This window comes from Rhineura floridana, chromosome 9, assembly GCF_030035675.1.
Source record: "Rhineura floridana isolate rRhiFlo1 chromosome 9, rRhiFlo1.hap2, whole genome shotgun sequence".
Classification (NCBI taxonomy): Eukaryota; Metazoa; Chordata; class Lepidosauria; order Squamata; family Rhineuridae; genus Rhineura; species Rhineura floridana.
In genome coordinates, this window is record NC_084488.1 from 12,939,868 (window position 1) to 12,956,769 (window position 16,902).

The 16,902-nt window shown below is 42.6% G+C and overlaps 1 protein-coding gene across 1 annotated transcript in view; it reads right to left on the reverse strand.

Moving 5' to 3' along the window:
* SEPSECS (Sep (O-phosphoserine) tRNA:Sec (selenocysteine) tRNA synthase) overlaps positions 1 to 16,902 on the reverse strand; it is a 46,808-nt gene that overhangs the window by 20,038 nt on the left and 9,868 nt on the right. The window contains exon 5 of the mRNA XM_061584229.1: positions 16,498 to 16,651. Coding sequence (XP_061440213.1) covers positions 16,498 to 16,651 — 154 coding nt within the window. The remainder of the gene's footprint in view (positions 1 to 16,497; positions 16,652 to 16,902) is intronic.

Genomic DNA, 16,902 nt, shown 5'->3' on the forward strand with positions numbered 1-16,902 from the left:
CCACCCTAAGGAGAGCCCCTTCAGGGGCCCCTCTGGAACCTCACTAGGGCCCGACCTGGCTGCCCTCTGGCACTGGCCTTGGCTGTAACAACTGAAATATCTGTTTGGGACAGAACAGTACCCAGTAATCTTGTGATGTAACTCCCATGCCTTTTGTACCACAGAATCTAAGACTAATTATGGGCACAGTTGTGAAATTAAGGGCTGTATCCTATGCAGCAGCTCTGCTAGCACAACGGACTTCCATGTGTGCAATGGAGCTTCCTGTTTCTCTCCCCTCCAGCCCCACATGCACCCTCAAAATTAGTGCTGGAGAGTTTGGGAGACCTGCAGGTGGAGGAGAGGGAATGGAAGTCCCAGCTTTTCTTTCTGGTCCACTATACACATGCAACAACATGAAGAATAGTGATCCTCCATAACATGCCATTTAGTTTACGTATGTACACTTTGCACAATAATAAATATGATTGGTATTGGTATTGTGTCATATGCACAATGCTTGGCTTCAAGACATGTTTTGCCTCTCATTCATTCCCTTACATCAAAAAGGCTTAGGCTCCATGTATTTACTAGGGGATAACAGATTCAGTTTTAAGAGAATATAAATGTAGACTCTAATAGCTTCGTATTACACTCAGATACAACTCAAAACCAAGTTATTACAAGGTACACTTGATATAATATCATTTATTTAAACATCCATTTTTATAAAATCATCAAATTTTAATCCACCTCGGCCCAAGATATGAAAAATTGCAGCACCGAGCTATAAATTCAATCCAACCTAATTTGGCAGCAATTAAAATCATAATTCTCTCCCCATGGGCTTAGTTAAAATGAGTTGGTAATGTGTGCTCAAGTAACTAATCCTGAAACTTTATGTTAAGTTCTCTCCATTTTGTAGCAGGTCTTTAGTTCTGTAGTGAAGAAACCAGAGGGAAGGAATATTATTTAAATAACTATTCTTAATCTGAAAGGTGGGTCTCCCTAAGAAACATAACACAGAACATAGTGCAGATGAAGCAGTAGGCTACAGAAGAACCAGTATGATGTAGTAGATATGATGTAGTAGGTAACACGTTGAACTTGTACCAGGGAGACTCAGGGTCAAATCCTCATTCAGCTGTGAAGCTCTCTGTAGGCCAGTTATGGAGCCTCGTTCAGATGTAACAAACTGTAGTGTGATGCCAGTTTGAGAATGAGCAGACAGTCACAGGTTCACATGCATGCTGCTTCCTCCTCCCAGAGCAGAGGGTGATTAGCGCTTGCCTGCAAACCAATATCAATCCCAAGTATACGTGTTCTAAATATTATAGTTTTTTAAAGCTGTTACAGTCAGTTTACTATACACGCCCTGCTTCAAAAGCCAGTACAAGGCAGGCGACTGCAAACTAACTGAATCTAGCCTTGCTATGTTTAATGGACTGGAGGCTAAGGTAGCGGTCACAGGTTTGATGCTGAAAATGAAATGGACGGCCTTCAAGTCGATTCTGACTTATGGTGACCCTGTGAATAGGGTATGATGTCCTCCTGACAGGAACATCAATTACTTCTGTTCAGGAGCTCTTTACAGAAAGGCTGCAAAGATATCATGGGATGGGGAGACTTCAGTAAGATTCCATGGGCCACTCATGGATAAATTCACAGTGAAATACTGGGAAAAAAATCATTTAAAAGCATCTGCTTTATTTTTATATCAATCAATCAATCAATCAATCTTTATTACCTAGCCATAGGCCATTGCAACACGTACAATAATTGGTCATGTATGCACAAATTCAAACATATGGCAAAAGATTTAATAAAATAAACAGATAAATAATTAAAAATTTAAAACCCGCTATACTACACTCGGGAGTTGAGCTACGTGTGCCGCCCTTATCTTTTGCGCTGCGCAGGCAAAGAGCGCTACCCTATATGAAATTGTTGGATCTTTATCCTCCAAAAGAGAAATGACCAGCTCCTGCTGAGACCTTCCGGACCTCCCCGAGCCCATCAGTTCGCTCAGAAATTTGGCGCGTGGATGAGCATATAGAGGACAGTCTAGTAGATAGTGGGTGAGATCCTCCACTGCCTCTGTCCCGCAAATACATAAACGCTGTAACTGGGGCCCACTCAGGTAGGGAGAGCTCCAGAGAGTGGGTGAGGGCCTTGGTAGGTGCATTTGAGGACGCATAAAGTTTACTAAAATGGGTAAGCCAAAGATCTGTGTCAATCTGGTTGTTGCTGAGGGGTCTTATCGTGCGCAGCCCCTTAGCCACTGTTTCCCAAAATAAGCGCTCATTTTTCTCTGCGGCCGCGTGTGCCAATTGCTGCCATTGGTGTCTGACATATTGGGCCTTTTTCCCTTTTAACAAAAGCTTATAAGAGGAACGTAAGGCCACCAAGTGGGTGCGCTCAAAGTTTTCGCGGTCTCTAATTGCGCGCCGTGCATAGCCTGACAGCTGCTTTTTGGTGCTTTTGCATTCCCGATCAAACCAGGTGTTTTTCAAGCGCCACGAGGCCACAAATTGTCCACTTTGAGTCACCATAGGTTTAAAGAGGGATGCTATTAATTGGTAATCTTTCAATGCGTCTGACTCTGAGTCTGCCGCCACATGACTCATAAAGTGGGGCAATTCAATAGTAAGGAAACGGGAGACAACAGACTGAATGGAGGTAGACCAACGAATTCTCCGTTCTGTTACCAAAATTCCCTCTAAACTGGAGTGGGCTACTTTGGGGATGGAATGTTGAGACTTTAACACCATTAACAGTGGAAAGTGGCTGCTGTCAACTCTATTTATCAGATCGAAGTTGGTAATTTCTGGATATAATGCATTAGATACAGAGATGTAATCAATAACACTGGCGCCCCTAGAGGTTAGATATGTGAACGCCCCTTTGGATGCATCTAAAGGGGAACCATGCAGACATTCTAAGTGAAACAATTGGAGAAGTTCTAGTAGTCTAGCGCCTTGCTTGTTTGTTGTTAGGTCAGCAGTCACTCTATCACTCCAATCGCCAAGAGGGCTGGGGCCATGGTTTGTAGAGGCCCCGATATCCAACCCAACACTCCCCAGTCTGGCGTTGAAATCGCCACACAAAATAAACCTGGCATGAGGGGATCGACATTCTAACTGCGACAAGATGTCAGTGAGAAGGTCCCATACACTGCCAGGGCACACCGATTTGGCAAGGTTAGGAGGTAAATAAACGTTGACAATAATGAGTGTCCCTGTATAGGGCCCCTCTAACCTCAGCGCCTGGAAGTGTTGGGCATTGGTTAAGTCAATGGGGTGGATCTCAACGGAAGTCTACAGAGATGAAAGTAGTAAGGCCCCCACTGCCACGACCTTTGGTGTTTATCTTGATAGCTGGGGAGGAGAAGAATCTAAACCCATTAATATGCTGAGTGTTTGCTTGGGTTTGCCACGTCTCTTGTAAACAGACAATCTTGAATTTGCGGAGAAAAGAATCAAAGTCTGTATTCAAGGACTTATTGGACCAGCCCATGATGTTCCAGGACAAAAGTGGTAGTTGTCAATCAGCAGTAATTTCATCCAGTTCCTCAGCGTAACATATGCAACCATTTGGAGGGGGATGCTTTAAGGAAGGGGCCAAAGTGCGGCTATCAGCTCTCGATGGATTATGTGTGCGGGTGGGGAGATTTAACTGCTCCTCCACCTCTTCAGGGAACGAATTCCGTGACCTGGAGATCTTTACCTTCGCCTGTACCGGTAGGGAAACAGAGGAAGCTTCTAAATTGCATGTAAAGCCAACTGGGGCGTCCCGGTGCAGCGCTGCCGGGGAGTTCGTGGTAGACCGCAAGGTAGATGAAATAGTTAGTGGCACTCTCCCTTGTTGTTCATATTGTCGGGTGGGCTCGCATTTCGCATCCCACTCCTCCGCAGTATCTGTCTCGCCACCCTGGAAGTCCGGGCAGCGGCTGTGGATCTTTGTCAGCTGTGCTGATAGTTGCTCATGTCTGCGTAATATTTCAACGCGATCTTCTAGGGCAAGAGCTCCAAACGATTGTAAGAGCGCCTGCTCTTCCTTCACATATGGAATACTGGATCCACCATCCGATTGGGGAGTAGTTTGCGATGTAGAGATCATGTTCTCTTTTTGGGGTGCTGACTTTTCCTTCTTAGGACTTTCCTCCGGGGCCTCCAGGTCAATGAGCCATCCATATTTATTATCTTGATGGAAGTTTGGGCAAGGCCGGGGTTTAGGAAGTAAAGACTCTGGCGCTGCCTTATTTTCAAAGAACCTCCCAGGAACAATGTCCAATTTAGCCAGTTTTTCCTTTTGTGACAATATTTGGGTCACTACTTGGGGTGAATAAAATGTAACCACCGCTCTTGCTCTAATGCCATTATAGTATAGGTACTCTACTGAGCCTATATCCTGGATCTTTAGTCGCGGCGAGAGGATGTCCTTTAATGTCTCCACTAGATGTTGTTTTCTAGCTAATTGCTCTACCATCCCCTTGGGTTTGGGGTAATTGACAAAAGCTAGTTTACAATGATTCAGGACTAGATTCCAGCTTAGATTTATATTGCTGGCCTCTGGCTTCTGTATAGCATTTTCCTTCCATAAGACCTTCTGCCACAGATCTTGCTTAAGAGGTTGTGGGTCCGTCACCCTTAATGAGGGAGCAGGCGTTGGTATTAGAATGGGATCCACAGGGCAATGATCTAAATGTGGTTCCCACTGCATGTGTGCATCGTTCTTTCTCAAAGCACAGGGGGGCAATGGCTCGCTTTTCTCCCTGTCCCCTGGCGGATCCTTACCCAGCAAATCAAATAATTTCTGGAAATTCATTTTGTTCCCCCGTGTTGGCTTCTGGTTTTTGAGATTTTTGCTCTTCTTTTTGATGACGATTGGCCTCTTCCTTACTCGGCCAGGCTTAGGTTGCAAAGTGGCCGGCTTAGTTTCTGTAGCTAAGGATGGAGTAAGTTGTTTCAATGCCTGAGGTGTGGCCGCTGGGGGGGCTAGGTCGGCAGGCTTCTGCTGAAGTTTCACAAGAATTGTTAGTAGATGATTGCTTTCAGTCAGAAAGTGTTTTATGTGCTCCAACTCCATTGCCATCATAGGCAGCCAGCCTGTCAGTAGTGGCACCTCTTCATCGGGGCCTGGTTGAAGTGGTAGGCTGGGGGATCCCATAGGGGTACTGGGCAGTCCAGTTGTGGCCTCGGTCTTATCGGCCAAGGAGTCCAGTGGTAATAGCATCACTGGGGGAGGTTGCGGGTCCAGGAGCATATCCTGACTTGGAGCCCTGGTTGGGGCGGCCTCCAACCATGCCTTAATAACAGACTGCTGGACTCCTGGTGAAGCTGATTTATAAAAGTCAGCAGGCACTTGCGTTGTCTCATTTACTTCTTGCTCAATGGCCCACGCTATCTCAGCAGCCAGGCTTAAAGCCGGGGTTTCCTCCACAAGCCATTGTATATTGTCCTTGGCAGAAAAGGACCAGTCAGTGGGAGTGGGGCAGGTCTGTATGGGGGCCACTTTTGTCTGCTTTGGTGAGCTGTTAGGGAAAAAGTGTGTAATTTTTAATGGGCCCCCGTCAAGCTTTGAATGCTCCTCCGGCTTTCAATTAAGGGGGGAGATTTGAGCTGGTCTTCCTTTCCTTTTAGCTGTTCTTCCCGAGCTAGGGAGGCTCTCAAGGGGTAAGGACTCTCCCTGTTCTTTTCTAGCCTTTCTTGTTAGGACCATTATAAACTTTGTGCTTAGTTTGGTCTCTGTTGTAAAGATAAGCAGGCTCTGCAGCTACTCTATTTTTTTTTATTATACATTTACATGTATTTATTTAAAACTATTTATAGACCATCCCCTCACAAAATATCAAAATGGAAATAGAAATGGATTGCCTTCAAGTTGATCCCGACTTATGGCTACCCTATGAATAGGGTGTTCATGGTAAGTGGTATTCAGAGGGAGTTTACCATTGCCTTCCCGAGGCTAGTCCTCCCCAGCTGGCTAAGCCTACTCTGCTTGCCACAGCTGCACAAGCCAGCCCCTTCCTTGTCCGCAACTGCCAGCTGGGGGACAACTGGGCTCCTTGGGACTATGCAGCTTGCCCACGGCTGCACGGGTGGCAGGGCACGTAACCCCCCAAGCCACTCACTGTGGGGGTGATCTTTAGCTGGCCCTTGACACCCAGGAGACACAAGTGGAGATTTGAACTCACAGACTCTGGATGCTCAGGCAGGCTTTCCTCCCCACTGTGCTATAAAATATGGATGTACAATAAACATAAAATACTATAAAAACAATACTAAATAATCATAAAAATGACTGGCTCATCTTGAAAACATGAAAACAACAGCCTATAAAATGGTCTTCAAGAGATATCTGAAAATTGGCAGTGAGGATGCCTGCTGAAATATTCCACAGCATGGGACCAGCAACACTATATGTCCAGCTTCTAATTGAAGCCAGTTGGGCTTCTGAAACATGGGGGACAACTAAGTGCACTCTTCTGGATGACCTCAATGATCCAGCTGGGATATAAGGGATATATAAGGAACAGCAATGTTTTTAACACAGGACAGAGTCGCTTTTTCTCTTCTTTTCCCTCTTCCTTTCTTAAGCATGTTGCATACCTGATGCATAGGCCTGTTTTTTGCTATTTACAAACAGGGCGGGTTAATTAGCAGCCATAGGCCAGATCCAGCCCACAAAACAATTTTATCCACATGCAAAGGTTACATTAAGTCATGATAAAAGTATCTGCGCAGTTTCGGCGATGAGTTTAAAAAACAATTATGGTTATTTAGTATGTATGCTATTGCATTGCTATATCACACATTCACGGAAAGGCAAAGGATCAATGCCAAACCCACTGAGATTTTTCCAGAAGCATATTACCTCATATCACCAGAGCACCTGTGCTCTGTAGGTGTGAAACCCTCACTGGTAGGTAACACTAATTTTATTACAGAGCCAGGATATCTATTATGGAGTCAGGTCATCATCACTGGCGATCACTCGTGACCGAGTAAGATTGTCTTCCAAGATAACGTCTTTAACAGTGGGTCCGCAAGTGACTGTGGAGGCAAATCCTAGATCCACACAACCTCCCACAGTGAGGACATAGGTTTCCAGATGGAAGACAGTCGTGATGAGGATTTGCTTGATGTGCCTTCCACTTAGTTTGTTTGTCCCTTTCGCTCTGTACTCATGCTTCTTCAAAGTCCATAGCACCTTTGATAATAGCTGACCTCCAATTGGGATGCTCATGGGCTAGAACTTTCCAGTTTTCGATGCTCATGTTACATTTTTTTAGATTATCTTTAAGAATGTCTTTAAACCTCTTTTGCTGTCCACCAATATTCCATTTTCCATCCTTAAGTGGGGAGCAAAGTAGCTGCTTTGGAAGACAGTAATTAGGCATTCGAACAACATGGCCGTTTCAGCGAAGTTGATGTTGAAGGATCATTGTTTCAACACTGGTGGTCTTTGCTTCTTCGAAAACGGTAACATTAGTCCGTCTAAGTAATTTGCAGAATTTTCCGGAGGCAGCGTTGGTGGAATCTTTCAAGAAGCTGGGAGTGGCGTTTATAGATGGTCCATGTTTCACAGGTGCACAGTAAGATCGGTAGTACAATGGCTTTATAAATAAGCATTTTGATCTCCGTGCGAATATCCCGATCCTCAAACACTCTACGCTTCGTTCGGAAGAATGCAGCACTTGCAGAGCTCAGACGATATTGAATTTCAGTGTCAATGTCAGCTTATACAGAGAAATGGCTGCCAAGATAGGAAAAGTGATCAACATCCTCCAGGGTCACACTGTTAAGATGGATTGATGGTGCTATAGAGGGATTAGTTCGCACCTGCTGATGAAGCACTTTGGGTTTTTTTATATTAAGCAAAAGCCCAAGCCTTCCATAAGCTTCTGCGAAGACATTTAGGTTAGTCTGAAGATTATACAGCCACAAGAGTGGCTGTATACTATAGCCAGCGTGGATTTTTCACATTCCACAATGTTAAATGCCATTCTGATGCTTCCCATAAGCTCATTTCAAAACAAAACCTTACAAAACTTATAGCCCTGAACTCAGAAATGCTTGCTTAACAACCCTGTAAATATTCATGGTGATACACAAAACAGTCAGAGAGAATAGACAGTTCAAAGTGTAAAAAGAGAGAGAAAAACCCCAGAGCCCTTTCGACTTTTTTCTGTCAGAGATCTCATAATCTGTTGAAATTCATTAAAAATCAGCCATGTTCACAGAGTACCTGTAATCCTATTACTCACCTTGTTCCTTACTCTGACCTTCATCTTCTGCAGTTTAAAAGTTTAAAAAATGCCTGGCTGATTTTTAATTAATTTAAGAAATTTTGGCTTGAACCCAATGATAGTGTTGGACATGCTCAGTAACAATCAACTGTCAGTGTTCTAAAAGCCAGACCCACAGCTGCTGAGTTTGCCTAATTAGGGGGCCACACCCGCACCAGACTTGGATGTCACCTGAGACAGTTATGGCTTCCCCCAAAGAATCCTGGGAAGTGTAGTTTGTGAAGGGTGCTGAGAGGAGACTCCTATTCCACTGACAGACCGTCAGTGGCCAGAGTGGTTTAACACTCAGCCACTCTGACTAAAGATCTGTGAGGGGAACAGGGTATCTCCTAGCAACTCTCAGAACCTTTCACTAACTACACTTCCCAGGATTCTTTGAGAGAAGCCATAATTGTCCAAAGTGAAAAAGGTCTTGTGTGGATGTGGCCAGTGACGGCTTTGGTTTTAATTTGGGTGGGGGCTATATGTGCCTGCTGTAGAATAAAAAGGTGGGAGAAACACTGAAAAGCAATGATACTGTTCACATTGTTTTCCTTTTGGAAAGGTAAGGGGCTTCCCCTCTTCCCAGTACCCAACCATCCAATTTCTTCCCCTCCCCCGGGTCAGAGCTGGACTAGGACCTGGGAGACCAAGGTTCAAATCCCCACACAGCCACAAAGCTCACTGGGTAACATGTGCCTCTGAGCATATGGGGAGTGGTGGCAACACTTGCAATCAGCCCAAAGAATAGAAAGAAGACATGTGCTGTGCTGATCTTGTTTTAGCAGGGAGGAAGCAACATTATTAAGACAGTTCATATAGTTCAGATGGTCACTTTAAATATGTCTGATCTACTTTGCAATTTTAGTGAAGTTTCCTATAGGAAATCATTTTCTTTTGTTTCTATTTCTGTGAATATGTGTACAGCAACACTTTGCAAAATTTACACTAAAAAAACTCCAAAAATAATTGTGGAATAATGGCACTGACTATTCTGCAGAATAGTCTCCAGTGGACATCCGAAATGTCTCAATTTGCACAAGATAAAACAGCGGGAGGTGAAATATATTCTAGCAAAATTCTAGATGTGCTCTATGTTTTTAATTGACTGTGCCCACCTTACCTTAAATGAAATGGTTTAAACATAGCAGGCTGAAAACATGCATCCTCTTTTTCCCAACAGCTAGAGTCATTGCTGAAGTAGCAACATATTGGAATCAGTCTGATTTTACATCAAACTGCAGTTTCAGATTCAACTGTTAATGCACCCAAAATAGAAATAGAACATAACCTCCAATTTGAAACACAAGAGGCTGTCTTCACCATCATATGACATTGACCAATAAAAAGGCTTTGAAATTAATAAAAATAAATTTGACACAGATTTCTAGGATGAAAAATGAGAGAAATAAAATTTTCTATATTAGATTCTCTGTAGAAACATTAGTAACACAGGAAAGACGCAAAGTAAGAAGAACACTAACAAACATACAAAAATATAATTCTCCATCTTTGGAGATGGCAGGTGTTACTACCACTCACCATATGCTCAGAGGCATGTTACCAAATTCTTCCAAGCTACACAGCAAGTGGATTGGACTGTGAAAGACCAACCCAAATTGTCTTTGCATTTTGACAAATTTGTAAGGCAGTACAATATCTCAGAGAGGAGGTCAGGTCTCCTGCTCCCCTGGTGCATTCACTATAGCTGCCCAATTTCCCTGCTTTTTCAAGTTTGATAGAAATATCTGTGGGCTATAGGTACGTTCTTAAACCGCAAGGTTTTTTGCCTATTAGTGAATCTTTCTCTGAATATGTGGAGACTACATTATCATCAGTATATTGAAGTTCTACGACAGCGGTTGCAACTGCCTTACTTTTTGCTTTCAGCCTACTAAGATTAAAAAGCTTTCCATCTGTTTGATATATGATTTCCACACCAGTAGGAAGTTTCCCCTCAATAAGGTATAGAATCGTAGCAATGAAAACGGCAAATAAGGTCAGAGCAATGACGCATCCCAGTGCCTGCAAAATAGAGTGGTTCAAGAATATAGGGATTTGTTATCTCCAGTATATAACAGTAGGTACAAATATAGGCCATAATCCAACACAAAAGGTAGGTGCACTTAGGACCACTATGATCAATGGGCTTAAGCACACTTACCTCTGGTTTGGTTTGTAGAGTAAAAGAGTGATCTTATACATGTCTGCTGAAAAGTAAGTTCAATGGGCCTTATTCACAGATAAGTGGTATAGGATTGCAGTCTGTGTAGAACTGGGCTGGCTGAAGAAATGGATGCTCCTGAGAAATTATTATATGAAGTCGGAAGCTCTGGGAGAAAGAGCACAACTATCTTCTCACTTTCCCTAAACAGCCCCTTCTAACTTGGTGATTAGATATTCTTTATATTCAAAGGAACATTGCTAGAAGAAACCACTACACAAAAGTGTTAAGGAAAATGCCACTTCATCTAATATCTAGACAAAAAGTTTATCACAAAGTTGAAACATATAGAAATATATTTTCTCAGGTTGCAGCAATGGGGCGATCTTGTTGGAAAGATAAATGTGTGACCTTCAGGAGCTGACAGCAGCCCTTTAATAAAAAAAAAAAGCCCCTCAAATGCCACTGAATATTTTAAATCCATAGTTCCAGGAATGAGACAGGCTGCAACAATATACTGGATGACAAAGGCAGCAGCAGAGGAATGAAAAGCAAATTGCAAAGGCCTGAGATCAGGTCACTGTTATTTTCACAGCTGTGATTCAAGTTAGTAAATTTTCCAACTCTGTTTAGGCAACATTGCACAATAACAGAATTACTACTGTTCCTTTATCTTTTCTACAGAGACTTGTAGAAATGTATTATCAAATCAATATATTAACAATACATTTAAAAATTCAATACAGTCTAGCCCAATTTCTCTAATCTTTTGGAATAGGGCTCTTGTTCTACCTTTTTTGTTGTCATCTTCTCTTTCTATACAATAAATACAGTAGGGCCCTACTCATACAGCAGGTTAGGTTCCAGACCCCCGCTGAACAGCGAAAACCGCAGAAAAGCGGATCAGCTGTATCGCGGGAATCTGGAACCTAACCCGCTGATCGCACCGGAGAAGATCAGGTGTAGCGCAGGGGTCTGGAACCTAACCCACTGATCGCGCCGGAGAAGATCAGCTGCAGCGCACTCCAGCTGATTTTCCCCTCCTCCAGAGAGATCAGCTGGAGCGCGGAGTCTGATTGCACCGGAAGAGGAGATCAGTTGCAGCGCGCTCCAGCTGATCTTCCCCTTCTCCGTTGAGATCAGCTGCAGCGTGGGGAGCTCCAGCCCCTGCTCCAGCTGATTGCCCTGCTGGCGCTGTATTAGCGGAAAGCCAAGAAACAGGGCACTGAGAAGCAGGGCCCTACTGTATTGTAATAATTATCTTTCTCACTACATTTGTTTCTTCCAAGTATTTTAAGAGTAGCTTTCACTTCACATTCTAAAATTCCTGGTTCTTCATCATTCATTCCTCCATGAATGAATCTGTCATCCTTGCATCTCTTTTATATGGTGTACTGCTTGCATCATCCTTTTATTTCATCTCGGTCTGTTGATGTGTCCCCTGTTGATTATTCAACATCCCTACTCTTGGTTTAAATTTCCCTTTCATTTCTCTGATCTTTTGGAATAGGGCTCTTGTTCTACCCTTCTTGTTGTCTTCTTTCTATACAATAACTATTGTAATAGTTCTCTTTGTCCCTACATACTAGTCGCTGTATTGTTGCATTTAGAGTTCTAATCATGTTTGTCTCCTTTTGCTTTTGTTTTTCTTCTCTCTTTAACCGTTTTAAGAGTTTCATCAGTCATCCATTGAGGTCTTTCTCTCTTTTTAACTAGAGGTATTGTCTTTTTGCATTCTTCCCTGATAATGGCCCTGGCTTCAGTCCATAGTTCTTCTGGTTCTCTGTCAACTAAGTTTAAAGCCTCAAATCTGTTCCTCATTTGATCTTTATATTCTTCTGGGATGTTATTTAATTTGTATTTTGGCATTATGATTGCTTTGTTCTTCTTCTTTAGCTTTACTCTGGTTTTTGATATTACCAGTTCATGATCTGTACTGCAGTCTGCTCCTGGTCTTGTTTTTGCAGAAAGTATGGAACTTCTCCATCTTCTGCTACCAATTATATAATCAGTTTGACTCCTATATAGACCATATGGTGATGTCCACGTGTACAGTTGTCTTTTTGGTTGCTCAAAAAATGTGTTTGTAAGAAACAAATTATTGGCATCACAGAATTCAGCAAGTCTTTCTCCTGCTTCATTTCTACCTCCCAAGTCCTATTTCCCCACAATTTCTAGTTCTTCTCTGTTCCCTACTTTTGCATTCCAGTCCCCCATGATTATTAGAACATCTTGTTTTGGTGTGTGATCAATTTCTTCCTGTACTTCTGCATAAAATCTCTCCAATTCCTCTTCTTCTGTGTTTCCCGTTGGATGATGGTTGTGCTAATAGGTTTCTGGTTAAATCTGATTGATATCACTCGCTCAGACTTTACATTATAGTTCCTAAATGCTTTTGCTACATCACTTCTCCTATTAAAATAACCCCGTTTCTTCTTAATTTCTCATTTCCTGCATAATATATTTTGTAGTTGCCTGACTGAAAGTGTCCCATTCCCATTCATTTTAATTCACTCACACAAAGTATTGTAATATTGATGCGTTCCATTTCTTGCTTGGCACACATCCCTGCCATCAGCCAAGATGGCGAAAGAGGCTTCAGCCCCTTAGGGAATCCTCAGCCACCATCTTGGTTAAGGGTAGCCCTGCGCGCGCTGCTTGCACAGCTGCACAACACAGCAGAGAAAGGTAGGTTGAGTGAGGGAATGGCAGGGGCTCCGAAGCTCCCGCCCTGCGACCCGCAGATTGCAGAAGGGGAGTGGAGGGGCCCAGCGCAGGCTTGTGCCCAAGGGCCCTGGCATGCCTGGGGCCAGCCCTGCCAGTGACATGAGGAGTGTCTCAGTTTGCACAAGATAAAACAGTGGAAGGTGAAATATATTCTAGCAAATTTCTAGATGTGCTCTATGTTTTTAATTGACCGTGCCCACCTTTCCTTAAGTGAAGGCTGAAAACATGTATCTTGGACAGGCCAAGTTTATTTTTTCCAACAGCTAGATTTATTGCTTAAGTAGCAACATATTGTAATCAGTCTGATTTTACATCAAACTGCAGTTTCAGATACAACTGTTAATGCACCCAAAATAGTAATAGAACATAACCTCCAGTTTGAAACACAAAAGGCTGTCTTCATCATCATATAACACCTACCAATAAAAATGCTTTGAAATAAAAATAAATTTGAAACAGATTTCTAGGATGAATCATGAAAGAAATATAATTTTGTAGATTAGATTCTCTGTAGAAACAGGAAAGAAGCAAAGTAAGAAGAACACCAACAAGCATACAAGAATGTAATTCTCCATCTTTGGAGATGGCAGGTGCTGCCAACACTCACCATATGCTCAGAGGCACATGTTACCAAATTCTTCCAAGCTACACAGTGTCAGGATGCAGGATTGGGGCCCTAGCACTTCAGAGGAGGAGGAGGAGGAGCAGATCACTTTCCCAGAGCTGTGTGCATTAGAGGAAGAGGAGGGGGGAGAAATCCCAGAGACAGGACTGTTTAGCAGTAAAGACCTTGAAGCTCCAGGCACAGACGATTCCCAGGAACTTCCCACGCTCACCCCCCTTACCAGACCAGAACAGTTAGAGGCAAAAGGAGGGGGAATGCAATTCCCTCCTCAGCCAGAGAAAAGCCCGCTCGACAGTTTAAGCCAAGCCCCCCCCCGCTCTCACCCATCGAGTCTGAATTCTCAGAAGAGGAGGGGGCAGAGCTTCCCCCTTCACCCCGGACTAGGAGACAGCAGAAACGCGCAAGGGGGAGAGAGAGAAGGGGCGTGGATGAAAGTATGTTGAGGCGGAGTGAGAGAATTCATGCCAAAAAGCCCCCTCCTTAAGGGACCGGATGAATGTGAATTCCTTGTTCTGTCAACTCTCTTGCATGTCGCAGGACACGTGTATTGTGTTGCTTCATGAGGAGACGTAGTCTCTGTCTGGATATCACTTTAATAAAAACTGAATGGCTTTCATCAACTGGTCTGATTCCTGAGTCCAGCCCTGGACACGACACACAGGAAGTGGATTGGACACTGAAAGACTAACCTAAATTGTGTTTGCATTTTGACAAATTTGTAGGGCAGTACAATATCTCAGAGAGGAGGTCAGGTCTCCTGCTCCCCTGGTGCATTCACTATAGCTGCCCAATTTCCCTGCTTTTTCAAGTTTGATAGAAATATCTATTGGCTATGGGTATGTTCTTAACCTGCAAGGTTTTTTTGCCTAAGTGAATATACAGCTACGACCTGGCTATATGCAGAATGCTCTGGATTAAGATCACAGTATACCAAATGCTTTGGATCTCTCATTTTTGAAATACCAATTGCAATTTCATATAAAAAATACAGAAATATGGAAACAAGAAAAAAGAATGAAGGCAGGTTAAACGTCTAAACATAGAAAGGGAGGCTCTGTTAAGGTAGTAAGGGATTTTGACTAGTGATAATGGTAAACTGTATCAATAGGTTAATAGGAACCTATGTGCCTATGGTTCTTATTAAATAACTTCAGAGATACATATGTGTATGTATAAAATGAGTTAGTTGCAGTTTATACCACCAATCATTTTTTACCACCACTACTTCAAAGACAATCCAATTTAGAGGATGTAAGTTTGTACCCCTCTGCAACTGCAATCAAAATTTATTAGTTTCTCAGTCAACTATTTGTCTTCCGTTCATAATCCCAGATAATTTACCCACAAAACTGTAATATGCTTCAGCCTTGAGTAAATATGCATAGTTAAGTACCCTTAACTGCAGTATCCTATTTTGTAGAATTCACTAGCATTCCAAAACCATCTTGCTGGCAGTCACAGCAGTATAGTTCATAGAATGAACATAGATGTAATTTATCAGATTCCAAATATTGTTAATTACTTTTGTTTTAACTGCTCGGGACAGAATGGTGTAGGCTGCTATACTAACCTTACTTATCTAAGCCCCAATGACTCAGTAGGACTTACTTCTGGGCAGCCATGGTTAGGATTACACTGCTAGCTGTACTTCCTATAAGCTTATCAAACAAATAAGGCAACAATATGGTAGCAGAAACAATAGGTGTTAAAGAAGTTAATTTTCAACAAACAGTTCCAGTAAAAGATTTTATCTGGCCTAATTAGAGGCCCTCAATAATAGCAATTTGCAAGAATAACTTTCCTTCAAAGTACATTTGTGATAGGATCATTAATCTAAACCAGGCATGATAAAATTCATTTCTCTAGTCAGACACTCCTGAATTTCCATAAAGACTTGATAGAAACATGTTAATATTACATTATTCAAATGGCCTGACAGTTAAAAACTCCCTGCACAAATAAACCTGCGCAACAGGGAGAAGGCGAGGCTAGAACCCTTATCTATGAAATGCTAGGTTTTTTATGTGCAGGAAGTTACGCTTTGACAAGGGAGCATTCAAACATACAATTGTACACCTGCAGTCTGGAGTGGTATAGTAAGAGTTGTATAAAGGGATTCTTCTAGTCATGCCGCTCAGTACTTACTCTAGAAAGGATACAATCAGCTTTGAAATTTGACCATAAATGTGCCAATCATTTGATTCCCAATTATAGATCTTCACCACCAAATATATGGCAGATGATTTCAAATATATTTAACATGAACCTTTCTCCTCCTCCCTGAGCTCCTGGTAATGTGACCGTCTTGTTCTTGCCAACTCCCTCCCCATTTTCTTTCCTGGATAAAGCATGTTCCTTAGTCCTTCGCTTCTTCTTATTGCAAGTCCGGACCATTCCCAATCTTTCTTCCCTAGCACCATTAACAATCCTTCTTCCCTGTTCCCTTCCCCACTTCCATTAGCTTGACGCTTTTGCATGATTCTGTTTCCTTCTCTCTCTTCTACCCCCTCCTTCTGTAAGTCTTTCTGCCTGTGGTGTTTCATTCTAGGATATTAGCAATTCCACCAACGACAACTAAAGACCCTTCAAAGTTGGCTCACCCCACGCTGATGTTACGGAGGCATAGTCAATCTCAGGCAGTATCTTCATTACCATCTTCAAAATCAAAATGTACATTATAGCTATCAAAAGTTTACATGTTGATTTGTTTACCTGTCAGGTACCCTTGGAGCAAAACATGATGTAGTAGAATGAACACAGAGAATATTATCAGCCCCAAGATCCTGGATTTTAGCTTCCACTGCATTCAAGTCTGTACGCAGCTCATCACCTTCTAACACATTTTCTATCACCACAGGCTCAAAACCTAATCCAGCCAACAAAAACAATATATGAGTGGGCATCAAGGGTTCTTCTGCAATTAAACCTTCACTGTATCCCAGGCTGTCTCTTTTGTTTGATGTTATTCTCAGTGTTTACTACAGTTATGACTACTCTGTTAAACATAACATTAATCATTATGGACCTCAGTAAATAAATAAATTGATATTCTTATCAAGCCAGGAGATCATTCTGGCATTTTGGTTTACAAGAATAATAGCCAGGTAACATGCCTAA